This window comes from Stenella coeruleoalba, assembly GCF_951394435.1.
Source record: "Stenella coeruleoalba genome assembly, chromosome: 14".
Lineage (NCBI taxonomy): Eukaryota > Metazoa > Chordata > Mammalia > Artiodactyla > Delphinidae > Stenella > Stenella coeruleoalba.
The window spans coordinates 38,853,822-38,871,547 of NC_137160.1; the positions used below are offsets into that span (position 1 = coordinate 38,853,822).

At 43.1% G+C, this 17,726-nt stretch overlaps 1 protein-coding gene across 1 annotated transcript in view; it reads right to left on the reverse strand.

Annotated features, from left to right (window-relative positions):
• FHOD3 (formin homology 2 domain containing 3) overlaps nt 1-17,726 on the reverse strand; it is a gene marked incomplete at its 5' end in the record, with an annotated part of 177,867 nt that overhangs the window by 62,138 nt on the left and 98,003 nt on the right. Inside the window, one exon of the mRNA XM_079943029.1 lies at nt 10,668-11,548. Coding sequence (XP_079799155.1) covers nt 10,668-11,548 — 881 coding nt within the window. The remainder of the gene's footprint in view (nt 1-10,667; nt 11,549-17,726) is intronic.

Consider the following 17,726-nt stretch of genomic DNA (forward strand, 5'->3'; position numbering starts at 1 on the left):
GGAGCGTCAGATCAGACCGGTGTCCCCACCCTGAATAGTGATAGTTGCAGGAGACAGTGCAGGGACTTGATACTCAGTTTAGCCTGCAGAGCTGCTTCCCGGGGACATGGACAACTTGCCTGGGGCTTCCTGAATGAATGAAAAGAGCTTACGGATGCTCATTAGAGTCTGTGCAGACTCCCAGGCACATGGACAGTGCCTGGTGTGGGAAGTAGATCTAGTAAATGAGCCGTGGCACACCATGATAAAGACGGCCAAGGTCCAGAGAAGGGCCACCGTGAAGGCACAAAATTCCACGTGGGAGGAGAGGACAACGTGAGCAGAGTAGGGAGGGGAGCACGGGCAAAGATTGTGGAGGCTCACAGTCTGGGCAGGTGGATAGGGCTTGCCTTCCAAAGTTTTCTGAAATGTTGACACGGAGAGTCACCCCTTTGAATTTTTAAAGAGTAATTTTACTAGACACAAAGGATGCAGTTTTTAAAAAGTAGTTATTCAGCACACAGAACTTGTCATCACAGAGGGTGCTGTGACTGAAAACAGAAACTGGGCTAAGGACATGATTTATTAAGAGAACTCAGAGTCTTGGAGAATACCGCTAAGTTTGAGAGCATTTCCATGAAAGGCGACTGACCTCTCAAAACGCTTGTCAGCATCACTGTCACAGACCCTGGGGCTGGCTCAGCAAGGCATGAGCTCTAGAAATGGTAAATCATTCCTCCTCGTTCCCCGCTAACTGCCAAGAGTGATGCTACAGGATATTTTCGAAACTGTCCATTGAGAAAGTGACAGTGACAGTGATGCCACAATACAGATGTCATAAAGATGTGACTGCTATGGAATTTCCCTAAGTCCTGTAACGAGGGAGAAGGCCATATACATGGGAAAGCATTAAGGCAAAAGACAACAACAACATCGAAAAGCCAAAGATACCCCACATCCAAAAGCCAAAGAAACCAAAATAAAAGCTGAAAAACCTTTAGTTAGGAATAGGGTTTCTGAGGACCTGGCCCGAACAGGCTTGCTTATTGGTAAGTTTAGGAAAAAACTGTTAACTTCCCATATTTGTTCTTAGAGTCTTTTACAGCAGAGGCCAACGGAAAAAAAAATACATTTCCAATGTTAATGTAGTTTATCTAGTACCCTAACCAGCAGACTTTTGAGAGGGGAAGCGAGTACTCTTAATAATTATGCTGGGACCTCCACACACACCAGGATCATCTTGGATACACTAGGGTGTGTGATCACCCCAGATAAGCTCCAAAGTTGGGTTTGGAATTTCCAGGGAGAATTCAGGTTTTCTGAGGGTGCTGTTCAATAAAATAACATACTTCCTTATGATCTGAACTTGAATATAAGGTAGGAAGATTTTCCTCTCTTCTCAGGAGAATAAAATGGAGGTGGACGTGAGGGGCCAGTGAAGGAGTCAATGTGGAAAGTGATGGTGGGAACAATGCCCCCCTCAATGGTGCCTCATTTTTCACCTTAAATCAATGGTTCACAACTTTGGCTAGGACCCTGGGGAGATTTTCAAAATAACCCAGGTCAGGGCTTACCTCAGACCAATAAATCATCATCTCTGAATTTTCTTAAAGAGTCACTGCTAATAGTTTCTGATATATTTCGAAACTTCAAGGTAAATAAAGTTGAACAAATTTCTCCAAATCCATTCCGGAGCCCCCTCCCCTTAATAAAGCAATGAACCCAGGTGAGTAAGACAGCAATGAGTCCCCAAAGGGGAAAAAAGGACCCTTCTTCCTTCTGTGTGCCTCTTCCACTCCATACCTTTTGTGGTCTCTCTGGATCTGAGAGTATAAAAGCTGCCCTTTGGGGGCAAGAGGGAATTGGCTGTCCTGAATTAGGCACAGGGGTAGAAGGCCACTTCCTGAGGCTCCTCAGACTGATGTCAAGTCCATGGAGGGTACCTCCCCACCCCCAGGGGCTTTCTGCCCTGACATCCTACCCTGGGGTCATTTTAACCACCTCTTATGCCATTCTCCACATCTTACCCTTAGACTGGCAGAAGAGACACAACATGATGAAATTTAGTGCAGGATTTCTGTCTCTTTCCTCAAAATATAATTAAAATCATCTTACTAAAAAGCTACATAGAGAGATTGGTTCAGGATGGTGGAGTAGAAGGACATGCTCTCACTCCCTCTTGTGAGAATACCAGAATCACAACTAACTGCTGAACAATCATCGACAGGAAGACACTGGAACACACAAAAAAAGACATCCAAAGACAAAGGAGAAGCCACAATGAGATGGTAGGAGGAGCACAATCACAATAAAATCAAATCCCATAACTGCTGGGTGGGTGACTCACAAACTGGAGGACACTTATACCACAGAAGTCCACCCACTGGAGTGAAGGTTCTGAGCCCCATGTCAGGCTTCCCAACCTGGGGGTCTGGCAAGGGGAGAGGAATTCCTAGAGAATCAAACTTTGAAGGCCAGCGGGATTTGACTGCAGGACTTCAACAGGACTGGGGGAAACAGAGACTCCACTCTTGGAGGGCACACACAAAGTAGTGTGTGCACTGGGACCCAGGGGAAGGAGCAGTGACCTCATAGGAGACTGAACCAGACCTACTTGCTAGTGTTGCAGGGTCTCCTGCAGAGCGGGGGTGGCTGTGGCTCACTGTGAGGACAAGGACACTGGCAGCAGAAGTTCTGGGAAGTACTCCTTGGTGTGAGCCCTCCCAGAGGCCGCCATTAGCCCCACCAAAGAGCCCAGGTAGGCTCCAGTGTTGGGTCACCTCAGACCAAACAACCAACAGGGAGGGAAGGCAGCCCCACCCATGATCAGACAAGTGGATTAAAGTTTTACTGAGCTCTGCCCACCAGAGCAACACCCAACTCTACCCACCACCAGTCCCTCCCATCAGGAAACTTGCACAAGCCTCTTAGCCTCATCCACCAGAGGGCAGACAGCAGAAGCAAGAGGAACTACAATCCTGCAGCCTGTGGAACAAAAACCACATTCACAGAAAGATAGACAAGATGAAAAGGCAGAGGGCTATGTACCAGATGAAGGAACAAGATAAAACCTCAGAAAAATAAATGAAGTGGAGATAGGCAACGTTCCAGAAAACAATTCAGAATAATGATAGTGAAGATGATCCAGGACCTCGGAAAAAAAAATGGAGGCAAAGATCAAGAAGATGCAAGAAACGTTTAACAAAGACCTAGAAGAATTAAAGAACAAACACCTAGAAGAATTAAAGAACAAACAAACAGAGATGAACAATACAATAACTGAAATGAAAAATACACTAGAAGGAATCAATAGCAGAATAACTGAGGCAGAAGAACGGATAAGTGTCAGAAGACAGAAGACAGAATGGTGGAATTTACTGCCATGGAACAGAATAAAGTAAAAAGAATGAAAAGATATGAAGAGAGTCTCAGAGACCTCTGGGACAACATTAAATGCAAAAACATTCGCATTATAGGGGTTCCAGGAAGAGAAGAGAGAGAGAAAGGAGCTGAGAAAATATTTGAGAAGATTATAGTCGAAAACTTCCCTAACATGGGAAAGAAAATCGCCACCCAAGCCCAGGAAGCACTGAGAGTCCCACAGAGGATAAACCCAAGGAGAAACACACTGAGACACATAGTAATCAAATTGGCAAAAATTAAAGACAAAGAAAAATTACTGAAAGCAGCAAGGGAAAAACGACAAATAACATACAAGAGAACTCCCATAAGGTTAACAGCTGATTTCTCAGCAGAAACTCTACAAGCCAGAAGGGAGTGGCATGACGTATTTAAAGTGATGAAAGGGAAGGACCTACTACCAAGATTACTCTACACGGCAAGGATCTCATTCACATTCGATGGAGAAATCAAAAGCTTTACAGACAAGCAAAAGTGAAGAGAATTCAGCACCACCAAACCAGCTCTACACCAAATGCTAAAGGAACTTCTCTAAGTGGGAAACACAAGAGAAGAAAAGGACTTACAAAAACAAACCCATAACAATTGAGAAAATGATAATAGGAACATACATATTGGTAATTACCTTAAACGTGAATAGATTAAATGCTCTAACCAAAAGACACAGGCTCGCTGAATGGATACAAAAACAAGACCTGTATATGTGCTGTCTACAAGAGACCCACTTCAGACCTAGGGACACATACAGACTGAAAGTGAGGGGATGGAAAAAGATATTCCATGCAAATGGAAATCAAAAGAAAGCTGGAGTAGCAATACTCATAGCAGATAAAAATAGACTTTAAAATAAAGAATGTTACCAGGGACAAGGAAGGACACTACATAATGATCAAGGGATCAATCCAAGAAGAATATATAACAATTATAAATATATATGCACCCAACATAGGAGCACCTCAATACATAAGGCAACTTCTAACAGCTATAAAAGAGGAAATTGACAGCAACACAATAATAGTGGGGGACTTTAAGGCCTCACTTACACCAATGGACAGATCATCCAAACAGAAAATTAATAAGGAAACACAAGTTTTAAGTGACAAAATAGACCAGAGATATTTAATTGATATTTATAGGATATTCCATCCAAAAACAGCAGATTACACTTTCTTTTCAAGTGCACATGGAACATTCTCCAGGATAGATCACATTTGGGTCACAAATCAAGCCTCAGTAAATTTAAGAAAATTAAAATCATATCAAGCATCTTTTCTGTCCACAACGCTATAAGACTAGAAATGAATTACAGGGAAAAAAACATAAAAAACACAAACACATGGAGGCTAAACCATACGTTACTAAATAACAGAGATTTCTGAAGAAATCAAAGAGAAAATAAAAAAATACCTAGAGACAAATGACAATGAAAACACGATGACCCAATACCTATGGGATGCAACAAAAGCAGTTCTAAGAGGGAAGTTTATAGCTATACAAGCCTACCTCGAGAAAGAAGAAAAATCTCAAATAAACAATCTAACCTTACGCCTAATGGAACTAGAGAAAGAAGAACAAACAAAATCTAAAGTTAGTAGAAGGAAAGAAATCATAAAGATCAGAGGAGAAACAAATGAAATAGAAACAAAGAAAACAATAGCAAAGATCAATAAAACTAAAAGCTGGTGCTTTGAGAAGATAAAATTGATAAACCATTAGCCAGACTCATCAAGAAAAAGAGGGAGAGGATTCAAATCAATAAAATTAGAAATGAAAAAGCAGAAGGTACAACAGACACCGCAGAAATACAAAGCATCCTAAGAGACTACTACAAGCAACTCTATGCCAATAAAATGGACAACCTGGAAGAAATGGACAAATCCTTAGAAAGGTATAACCTTCCAAGTTTAAACCAGGAAGAAATAGAAAATATGAACAGACCAATCACAAGTAATGAAATTGAAACTGTGATTAAAAATCTTCCAACAAACAAAAGCCCAGGACCAGAGGGCTTCACAGATGAATTCTAAGAAACATTTAGGGAAGAGTTAACACCCATCCTTCTCAAACTCCTCCAAAATATTGTAGAGGAAGGAACACTCCAAAACTCATTCTATGAGGCCACCATCACCCTGATACCAAAACCAGACAAAGATACTACAAAAAAAGAAAATTACAGACCAATATCACTCATGAATATAGATGCAAAAATCCTCAACAAGATACTAGCAAACAGAATCCAACAACACATTAAATGGATCATACACCATGATCAAGTGGGATTTATCCCAGGGATGCAAGGATTCTTCAGTATACGCAAATCAATCAATGTGATACACCATATTAATAAATTGAAGAATAAAAACCATATGATCATCTCAATAGATTCAGAAAAAGCTTTTGACAAAATTCAAAACCCATTTATGATAAAACTCTCCAGAAAGTGGGCACAGAGGGAAACTACCTCAACATAATAAAGGCCATATACAACAAACCCACAGCCAAGATCATTCTCAATGCTGAAAAAACTGAAAGCATTTCCTCTAAGATCAGGAACAAAACAAGGATGTTGACTCTCGCCACTATTATTCAACATAGTTTTGGAAGTCCTAGCCATGGTAATCAGAGAAGAAAAATAAATAAAAGGAATACAAATTGGAAGAGAAGAAGTAGAACTGTCACTGTTTGCAGATGACATGACACTATACATAGAGAGTCTTTAAGATGCCACCAAAAAACTACTAGAGCTAATCAATGAATTTGGGCAAGTTGCAGGATACAAAATTAATGCACAGAAATCTCTTGCATTCCTATACACTAATGATGAAAAATCTGAAAGAGAAATTAAGGAAACACTCCCATTTACCACTGCAAGAAAAAGAATAAAATACCTAGGAATAAACCTACCTCAGGAGACAAAAGACCTGTATGCAGAACACCATAAGACACTGATGAATGAAATTAAAGATGATACAAACAGATGAAGAGATATACCATGTTCTTGGATTGGAAGAATCAATATTGTGAAAATGATTATACTACCCAAAGCAATCTACAGAGTCGATGCAATCCCTATCAAATTACCAATGGCATTTTTTTACAGAACTATAACAAAAAATCTTAAAATTTGTATGGAGACACAAAAGACCCCAAGTAGCCAAAGCAGTCCTGAGGGAAAAAAAAGAGCTGGAGGAATCAGACTCCCTGACTTCAGACTATACTACAAATCTACAGTAATCAAGACAGTATGGTACTGGCACAAAAACAGAAACATAGATCAATGGAACAGGATAGAAAGCCCAGAGATAAACCCACCCACCTATGCTCAACTAATCTATGACAAAGGAGGCAAGGATATACAACGGAGAAAAGGCAGTCTCTTCAATAAGTGGTGCTGGGAAAACTGGACAGCTACATGTAAAAGAATGAAATTAGAACACTTCCTAACACCATACACAAAAATAAACTCAAAATGGATTAGAGACCTAAATGTAAGACTGGACACTATAAAACTCTTAGAGGAAAACATAGGCAGAACACTCTTTGACATAAATCACAGCAAGATCTTTTTTGATCCACCTCCTAGAGTAATGGAAATAGAAACAAATATAAACAAATGGGACCTAATGAAACTTCAAAGCTTTTGCAAAGCAAAGGAAACTACAAACAAGACAAAAAGACCACCTTCAGAATGGGAGAAAATATTTGCAAACAAATCAATGGACAAAGGATTAATCTCCAAAATATATAAACAGCTCATGCAGCTCAATATTAAAAAAACCAACCCAATCAAAAAGTAGGCAGAAGACCTAAATAGACATTTCTCCAAGGAAGACATACAGATGGCCAAGAAGCACATGAAAAGCTGCTCAATATCACTAACTATTAGAGAAATGCAAATCAAAACTACAATGAGGTATCACCTCACACCAGTTAGAAAATCTACAAACAACAAATGCTGGAGAGCGTGTGGAGAAAAGAGAACCCTCTTGCACTGTTGGTGGGAATGTAAATTGATACAGCCACTAAGGAGAACAGTATGAATGTTCCTTAAAAAACTAAAAATAGAATTATCATATGACCCAGCAATCCCACTACTGGGCATATACCCAGAGAAAACCATAATTCAAAAAGACACATGCACCCTAATATTCATTGCAGCACTATTTACAATAGTCAGGTCATGGAAGCAACCTAAATGCCCATTGACAGACGAACAGATAAAGAAGATGTGGTACATATATACAATGGAATATTACTCAGCCATAAAAAGGAACAAAATCGGGTCATTTGTAGAGACGTGGATGGATCTAGAGACTGTCATACAGAGTGAAGTAAGTCAGAAAGACAAAAACAAGTATCTTATATTAATGCATATATGTGGAACCTAGAAAAATAGTACAAATGAACTGGTTTGCAGGGCAGAAATTGAGACACAGATGTAGAGGACAAATGTACGGACACCAAGGGGGTAAAGGGGGTGGTGGTGGTGGTTGTGGGATGAATTGGGAGTTGGGATTGACATATATACACTAATGTGTATAAAAGGGATAACTAATAAGAATCTGCTATATAAAAAAAATAAATAAAATTCAAACAAAAAGCTATATATATATTATACCTATATATATATATATCTCCTGCTGTGAGATAAAAGTAGATCCAGTTCCAGAAACTACTTGGAAAGGAAATCAAAAAGCACACCTTTCCGTCCTTATCATTTCCATTAAGTGGTCACCCAGCCTTGCATCTGGCACATGGATCTTTAGAGGTAACTCGGTTGGTCATAACGATGCCCTGTATCTCTAGTCTGGTGTAAGTTTTCTGATGGAAACTACAACTGATTCCCTTTGCTCTGTGCTGCCTTGTGAAGTCTATTTTATTTTTGATGCACTCTATCGCGTTTAATGAAAAACTTCTCATGAGCCAGAATTCGGAAGTGGCTGTTTACAGCTGAGTTTTATGAAAATCACAGTCAAGGATTAGAAACAGAAGTAAAATTGGTTGTACCTGTATGGGTAACATACACATAACAGGTTCAATGCTCCAGTTTGTATTCTCACCTTTTGTAACATTTATCAATTACCCCCTACTCACATTTCCTAGCCTCCCAAGATGGTCTCCTGGGTCTCACTGTAGAACATTCTGGAATCAGCTTGGTAAATTTTTCAATATATTACTTTTCCTCTTATGCTCTCACTTTATAAAAGCTAGGCGAACATTTGTCCTTAAGCTGGGAAATAAAGGATTTTAAGAGGTTGCCACCTACTTCAAGCACGACTGGAACTTTGGGCTACTGAGAGGGCAGCAACCAGGCTCTTATCACCGACCACAGTGGGATCAAGAGGAGGCGGGGGAGGTGAACCCATTTTCTGTATTCTCAAGGAAGCTTTTAACTTTGCCATTTCCTTTGTAAAAATGAAGTCAGAAGTGCCTTCACTGCCAAACTGTTACTCTTTTATTCTTCCCACCCTGAGTCAAGAGCCAGCCTCCCCGTCAGCAACCTCCGAGGCTGAGGAGCAACCAGGGAAAGCCCAGAGGGTGCAGGCAGCCACGCGGGACGATGGAGACGGGCCAACCAGATCAGCGTGTTGGAGCGTGAAGGGAGTGAGGGCACATCCTAGGTAACTCCCGGCCACCACGTCTGCTGTTTCAACCCCGCCAGGCCAGTTTTCTCCCAGATGCCAGGTCTGACAGTAAGAATTGAAGGGGGCATGAGGGTGGCTCATCACCACACGTGACCAGTCCTGGGAAGTCAGGACACAGAGACACCAAGAGCAGGTGCCCAACATCACTTCTCTTAGTGTCATTTTCTAGAGAGGACAAGAGGGGGTCTACTTCCAGTTGGAGGAGAGGACTGGTGGCACGATTTTCTGTATTGGATCCTAGCAGTTTGATTTGTAAACAGGAGAAAACTTTAATCTTGACTTGGGGGTGGGGTGGGGTAGGGCTGGAAATGGTTTAGATTCACATCCTTGCTGGGACTGGGCAGAAATCATTGCAAGGGTAAAAGCCAACTCAGGAAGAGCAGCAGGTAGATCCAGACCCCCAGGCACAGGTTTTAACAAGAAGTTGACTGCTTACAGCTCCCGCCCTAGCCTTTCAGCATCACACAGTGGTGACAGGAGCTAACTCCATCACTCGGTCCTCGTCTGAAGGATACTCCTGTCCTGAGGATGCTGCACATACTTTTTGATTCAAACTCAGTGCCCGATTGGCAGGTCAGGGAGCCCAACTCAGGCATCTTTATACTCACCCAATACGATGCTAAGTGAAGCAACCCATGGAGCTGGAATTAATTCACGATAATAAGTTCTTACATGTTTAAACTATACTTTACAAAGCATTTTCTCTTACCCTTAGTTCCTGAGAAGATAGTCTTAAACCTGTTTTAAAATTGTAATATACCCAGAATCACAAGAGTTTTTTTTTAAAAAAAACAGTTCTTTAAGATATGTAAAGGAGACCCTATTAATGCAGTGAATTATAAGAAATAAAATCTGTGACAGCATCATGCAGCCTCTTCCTCAGTGTTCATTAGCCATGACTTTACCTTTGATGTCCAGTAACTTCATGTACAAGCTTTCCATTTATAAAAGTGGATAGAATATCTGTTAAAAATATCACAGCAGCAATGCCTACAGGGTTCTCAAACATCTATGAAAAATAAGAAATCTAGATACATGTGTAATGTTTACAGGATGCTAACTATATGGTTATTTGGAAATATCTAGATAGTTGCAGCATGCTGACTCAGCCAGGGGATTATGTGAAGAAATGCCACGCGGATTGCCTTTGTGAAAGCACTGTGTGGTTACAGCTGAGGTTCAAACTACTACTATCAACCATAAACAACAAAGGTTACGTGTGAATAAACACATCCCCGGGACGAAGTCGGTATGTTTGATTAATTAGCAAGCCTACTTTCCTCTAGAGAATGTCAACATCTGCTGTCGGGCCATACTAACATTCCCTGGGTAACCCTTTTGTTTCTTCCTCAAGGTTACTGGGTTCTGTGAAAGCTATTTCGCCTGTTGGTGTTAGTAAGCTGCTGTCCATGTTAGCAATGAAGTGTCCCTTACGCATTTAGCTCACACCTAGCATGTGGCACTGAGAGTACTGTATTAAAGGTTAGATTTTTATACCAACTCCCTTTTTTAGCAAATAGCAAGAGCAACATGAAGGGCATTTTATATAGAACAAATCTCTCCATTCCACCCAACAGCTGAAAGTAACTGCAAATCAAGAGGCATGCTGGATGCTAGCGGTACCTTGGAGACAGCCAGTTCCTTCGATTTAGACTCAAACAGGTGCTCCAGCTTGGAAGTGTCCACCTTAATAGGTTCCAGTTTCGACCACAGGAATTCTCTGCAGCGGCCGTTCTTCTTACACGGCCACTCAAAAGGCCGCACTTCATTCCAGAACAGACGGATGGTCTTCTTTTTCTTGGTGAATGCTGGCTGACCCCTGGGTACCTGGGGCCACCCTAAGCCCTGAGGAGGAGCACTGAATACTGGAGGAGGAGCCAATAAATTACCGGGGACTGGAGGGGGAGGCACGCCGTCCAGCAGGGGTGGAGGGGGAGGGGGCGGCAAACCGAGAAAGGTGGGCGGGGGTGGGGGAGGCAGCCCCGGGGCCTCCCTGTGACCCAGGTCCACGTCCAGGACGTCAATGTCGTCCTCCTCTCCCAGGTCAGTGAAATCCATGTCTTGGATTCTGAGCTCCCGCGGATTGGCCATGAGCTGGTCCCAGATGTAGTCAGATTCCGTCTTGGGCTGTGCCGACACCTTCTCCGTGACCTTGTCATTGGGCTCGGCATCAGGGGAGACGGACCCTCTCCCTAGGTCCCCGCTGTTGAATTTCTCAGCAAAGGCTTTCACGCTGCCCCGATTGTCCAGACAGCCAACGTCCACCCTCCTGACGCTCTCATCCTGGGCCAGAGAGTTGGCCTGCAAGGTGGATATCCGGCTGGCCAGGCTGGCTACGGCCTCCGCCCCCTGCGCGGTCCTCGTGGTCTCGCCCTCCCCCTTCTCATCATCCGTGGGCTTTCTGTTATGGGCATACAGCATGTCCAGCATGAACCGTTTGCTGGTAAGGATGTCGCCACACTGCTCATTTACACCGGCATCCTGAACACCCGCAGACCACAAACCTGAAAAGTTCACAGGAAAACAAAAAATGAGAACGTGGCATGGGCCTCAGTACTATGAGAAAAGCAGCTAGGCAACATGTGGGCATTGCACACAGAGGGATTCAGGAAGGCACAGAAATAAAGCAATTGGAGAGGAAGGTGGTCATGCCTGACAAGATGCTCTTGATCAGAAAGAGATGCTACATCAAAGAGCCAATGACCCACTCTAGGACCCAAGACTCTTGTAGGTATGACACCACTTGTGGCTCTGGCCTAGGCTCATGGGAAAAATTTTCCGCACCTTTGCTGCCCACCCATGACAGCTGGTCAGGACTCACCCAGGATAACTAAGGGGCTTCTGCCCTAACTACACACAGGGAGGCAAGGAAATGCTCCCTCACCCGTGGCAGATGTTGGAAAGGCTGTAGAGTTATCCCCCTTTCTCCCCCTACTCCACCTCTGCACCAGGGCAGCCAAAGTGTCTGGAGAAATGCACAGACCATGCCATTGGTCACACTTTAAGTTCATGGCCACCAGTCTTCAGGTGATGCTGCCTGGCAGTCCCATCCATGACCTCTCCTAGATGACTTTTCACACACCTCCACTCTCCTCTAGCATCCCCCACCCATCTCATCCTCTGCAAGCATGGCCTTGTTTCCTGTTTCAAAAACTTAATAGACAAAGTCAGAGATCTTCCAGGGCCTCCATTCTGCCTCCACCCACCCACCTGCACCTGAACCCTGACCATGGCCTCTGTCCTGTGACACTGACAAACCGTCCTCTTAGCAGGGGTCAACCGCTCCACTCGTGCATTCGGAAGCCACTCCAGCAATTCTCCATCCTGCATCTCCCATGCTCCCCCTACTAGGCCTTCCTACTGGCATATAAACATGGTATAATTTTACCCATGAAACAAAAACAGAAAACCTCACTTGATTCCACTTATGCCTCCACCTATAATCCAAATTTTCTCCTTTCTTTTAAAGGAAAGCTGCTTATAAGAGTTGTTTTGCTATCTCCAATTTCTTTCTTTATTCTCTCTTGAAGCCAGTCTAGTGAAGTTTTTGCTCCCTTTCAAAGATGCTCCTTTCCGGGTGACCGATGACCTTGCTGTTGCACTAGACGCAGCTGTCGCTCCCTCATCCTTGACTTATGTCCTTCACTTGGCCTCCCAGACATTGCACTCACTTGCTTTGCCTCCTTCTTTTTGGCTGCTCCTTCTCAGTCTCCTGGGTTGGTTCCTCCTTGTCTTTAAGTGTCCCTGGACCTCTTCTCTCCATCTACTCTCACTTTCTTAGTCACCGTCTCATTCAGTCTCAGGGCTTGAAATACCACCTTCTGCCCTCACTCCCATCCACTCACTGAAACTGCTTCTCCTGCAGTCATTTCCTACCTCAGACATGGCTACTTCACCCATCTTGCTGCCAATTCCAAAAGCCTCAGAGTCATCCTTGACTTTTATCCTGTTCTTTCACCCCACACAGCAGGGCATCCTGTTAGCTAAATCTTCATGTTACATCCGGAATCCAGCCACTTTTCTCGTCACCACTCCTGCCATGACCCCGGTCCGATCCAGCATGGTTTCTTGCCGACGGTATTGCAGGGGAGCCCCTAGCTGGTCTCGGCTTCCACTCTTGTCCCTCTGCAGTCAGTTCTCAACACCACAGCCACGTGATGTGTTACAATGTCCGATCGTATCTCTCTGCTTAAAGTCTTCTAATAGTGCCACATTTCACTGAGACAAAAAGTCAATGACCTGTCAATGTTCCCAAGCCATGTGTGATGCCACCTTAATTTTCTTTCCTCTCCTACCACCACCTCTACCACTGCCACCACCCCAGATATACACACGTGAACCTCTTCAGCTACAGCAGCTTCCTGACATTCCTAGAACTCACCAGGCGTGAGGTGATCCAGCCTCAGGATCTTTGCCCCTCCTGGGACAAACCCAGGTAATCACACAATTTGCTTCTCAACTTCCTTTAGGTCTTTGCTCAAATAGTATCTTCCCAGTGAAATCTTCCCCGATCACCTTATTTAAAATTGTGCAAACCTCCCTCTCCCCCCCAGTTTCATCCTTTCCTGCTTTATTTTCTGCCCAAGCACTTCTTACTGTCTAGTCTTCCACACGTTTCCCTTTTTGATTTTACTGTTGCCTCTGCCCCATCACTGGAATGGTTATCATTACTTGTTAAGCTGTGCTCCTCCTTGAAATGTAAATGCTACAACAGCAGGGATCTGGGTTTGTTTTCTTCCCTGTTGTATCCCCAGCACCTAGGATGAATGAATGAATGAATGGTCACCAATGTTATCCCTCTGAATTTGCTTCCTAAGGGCCAGCAGGGCTGTGCAGTGGGCATTTCAGGATGTGAGTTCCATCAGATATCTAGGGCCTGTGTGGATACTTGTTTGGGGAGGGGGCAGAAGACCTAGGCCGTGGACATGAGCATCAGGAGTCTTCTTTCTACCAAAGAAGAGCCAGATCAAACGGGCTGGGTGGGGGGACACTGGTCTCTCCCACATAGCTGGGCCTTCATCTTGAGGAGGTATTTACTGGGGAAGCACAGAGGCCCCCTGGTGCTCCATTTTTTCCTGTGTAGCTTTGTCCTCTATGTTCTCCTCGACAGTGGCCTAAGCTCACCAAGCGACCAACACCAGAACAAGGAGCTCTTAAGCCCTCTTGTAGGTTGGTTTCACAAACAAAATACACTTAGGCGATAACCACCATCAAAGAGAGAAGAGGTGGCATTTGAGGACACGACGGAAAAACTTCTACAGCTGGTCAGACAGTCCTGTAAATAGGGAGACTGCTTTGATGCCAGGAAGCTGTGGCAGATAAAGTGGCTGAGTCTCTCTGAACAGACTGCCTCACTCTCTCCATTTATTGGGAAATGTTGGCAGTTACTTATTTTGGCAACAGGGGAAGGAGCATAATCAGGTAACATTCTGAATGCTGGTTTTCTCGTTTACATTCTTCATTCATTTAGGTCTTTTTAAAATCATTATGTAGGGTGCTTCTTTGTCCCTAGTAATTTCCTCTGCTCTGAAGTCTACTTTATCTGATATTAATATAACCACTCCAGCTTTTCTTTGATTAATGTTGGCATGATATCTTTTCCCAACTTTTAACTTTCCATCTGCCCATGTCATTACGTTTGAAATGAGTGTTGTATATGATAGCATGTAGCTGGGTTGTGTTTTTATACACTCAGCAAATCTCTGTCTTTTAATTGATATGTTAGGGCTTAAGTCTGCTGTTTTATTTGTTGTGTTTGATCTCTTTGTTTCAGTGTCTGTTTCTCCTTTCTCGTCTTGGGTGGATTACTTGAACATTTTTTAGAATTTCAACATGATTCATTTAGAGTGTTTCTGAGTACATGGCTTCATGTAATTTTCTTAGTGGTTGCTCTAGGTATTACAATATATACACTAACTTATTTAGTCTATTGGTATTTACTACTTTGAAGTGTAGAAACCTTACTTCCATTTCGATCCCATTACCCTCCCACTTTTAAAAATACAATTGTCTTAAGTACTTCCTCTACATGTACTGAACACCGTATATCAAATGTAATTTTTGCTTCCACTATCAAATATGATTTAAGAAGCTCACGAGTAAAAAGAGAGCATTTTTTAATTTACCCCTATTTTTATCCATTCTGTTGTTCTTTTCTTTCTGGAGTCCCAAGCCTTCTTCTGTCATCATTTCCTTTCTGTTTGGAGAACTTCCTTTAGCCATTCTTCAAGGGTAGGTCTGCTAGTGTCAAATTCTCCTAGTTTTTCTTTAACTGAGAATGTCTTTACTTTCCCTGCATAGTTAAAGGCTACTTTTACTGTATATGTAATTCATGGTAGATAGTTCTAGTCTTTTAGCACTTGATAGATGCTGTGCCCCTTCCTGCTGGCCTCCATGTTTCAGATGAGAAACCTGCTATCCTTTGAATTGCTGTTCCTCTATAGGTACCACGTTATTTCTTTCTTTCCAAAAACTATTTTTTTGGTTTTTAGTTTTCAGAGGTTTGCCATTTGTCTTGGTGCAGATTTCTTTGGATTTATCCTTGTTAGGATTTGCTCAGCTTCTTAAATCTGTAGATTTATACCTTTTGCCAAACTTGGGAAATTTTCAGCCATTATTTCCTCAAATATCTTTCCACACTGCACTCTCTCTCCTCTTATTCTCAGACTCGGATGAAATGAATGTTAGTTTTATTGACATAATCCCATGGGTCCCTGAGGCTCTGTTCATTTTTTCTAGTCTATTTTTTTCTCTGTTATTCAGATTTGGTAATTTCTACTGATCTGTTTTCAAGAACACTGATTATTTTCTTTGTTGTCTCCAATCAGCAATAAAGCATGTCAAAAATTTTATTTCAGTTACTGTATTTTCCAGTTCTATAATTTCCCTTGGGTTCTTTTTTAATAACTCCTATTTCTTTGCTAAGATTTTTTTTCATGTATTTCCTGAGTCCTGAGTGTTTGTAACTGTCCACTGAAGCATTATTTTGATGACTGCTTTAAAATTTTTGACAGATAATTCCAGCATCTGATTCATCTCAGTGTTGGCACCTGTGGATGGTCTTTTCCCATTCAAGATGTGACTGCCCTACTTCTTGATATGATGAGTGATTTTCGATTGTATCCTGGATATTTTCGGTATCATCTGACAGACTCTGGATAATATTTAATCTTCTCTTTTAGCAGGTAGTCACCCTTTTGGGGTGTAGCATACAGGGCTTGGTGCAGGTAGATGTTCAGCTCCCTGCTGGGTCCCACTGTCACCACCCAGGAAGAGGGCTGACTCACACTCCCTCACTGCAGATGGGTAGGTTGGAGGTTCAGCGCCCCCTTGACCCCACCAGCATCTTCCCAGTGGAGGTGAAGCACTAACTCACGTTGGCTCATTGCCTCCAAGTGAGGTGAAGGCTCAGCTTCCCACCAGTCCCCACTGATTCTGGCTTGGGGAGAACAGAGTGCAGACTAGTACCACCTCCAGCCACATCATTCTACCTTGTTTATACCAGATGGCGATGGAAGCTCAGCTCTCTGCTGTGCTCCCATCAGCATCAGGGACAAGGATGGTGGTGGTGGGGACAGAGAATGCTATTAGTCCCCTCTCCACTCCTCATTAAGTCTAGCTCCTTCTGGGTGAGGGTGAAGGCTCAGATCCCCACAGGACCCCATAGACACTACGCTGTTGGAGGAATTGGGACCCACTTGCTTCTCCCCTTCAGGGGACAGACTGAGCTCCCCATTAGGCCAACACCACCCCAGCAGGGGAACTGGAGCACTACCTGCTTCTACCGGGCAGGGGATAGAAGACTGGCTCCCTTCTGAGTCCCGCTGACACCACAGAGTTGAGGAGGGGAAGGAACGGCAGAATTGTCACTCCTATCTCTATGGGGGTGCTGTATAGAAAGCCACTTCCTCTTCAGTCTCACTGAAACCACTGGGTTAGGGGGAGAGGTGGGACAGTGGCAAATTTTCCATTAGACCTTATTTAGGATAGAGCACTTATTAACAGCAGAAAAGATTTTCTGTTCTGTTAGGCAACGCCTTTTCCGATCCTTTGGCTAAGGGAATCGGCTTTCCTTGAAGCTGCACTGCCATGTCGTTCAAGTCTAAAGCCTCCTAGGCAGTCTGCTTCATTCTTTCCAACTTTCAGAGTCCTCCTATGATTGGCTGTTCTGTTACATCCAGGGTGTTGGTATTTTAGTTGTAAAACGGAGGACCTGGGAGCAACGGGGGCGTCTCCATCTTAGCCAGATTCATTCATTTATTCATCAGTGGTTTTATGAGCCCCTACTATGTTCTGGGCACCCAGCCAGGAAGTAAGAACTCACAATGAATAAGATAGACAACCCCATCCTCACAAAGCTTACATTCAAATAGAGACAAAGGACAGTTATACAAGTAACTACAACAAAGTGTGATGAATGCTACAGTAAAGCCTCTTACTCTAATGCCAGGGAGTGGAACACATGAAAACAAAGAAAAATAAAAACACACATCTGCAATAAGTTGGGTCTCTTTCAAGCCCTACAAATTCATTCTCAAGTAATAAGTACAACTGTGAGAAATAAGACTGGGAATCACTTTGATTGCCTTTGTGATTTAATTGAGAAAATTCTGAAAAGCAAAAGCTATGGTGAGAGAGCTTCTCTGTCTCCACAGCGGCTGATGTGCCCATGAGCAGCGGGAA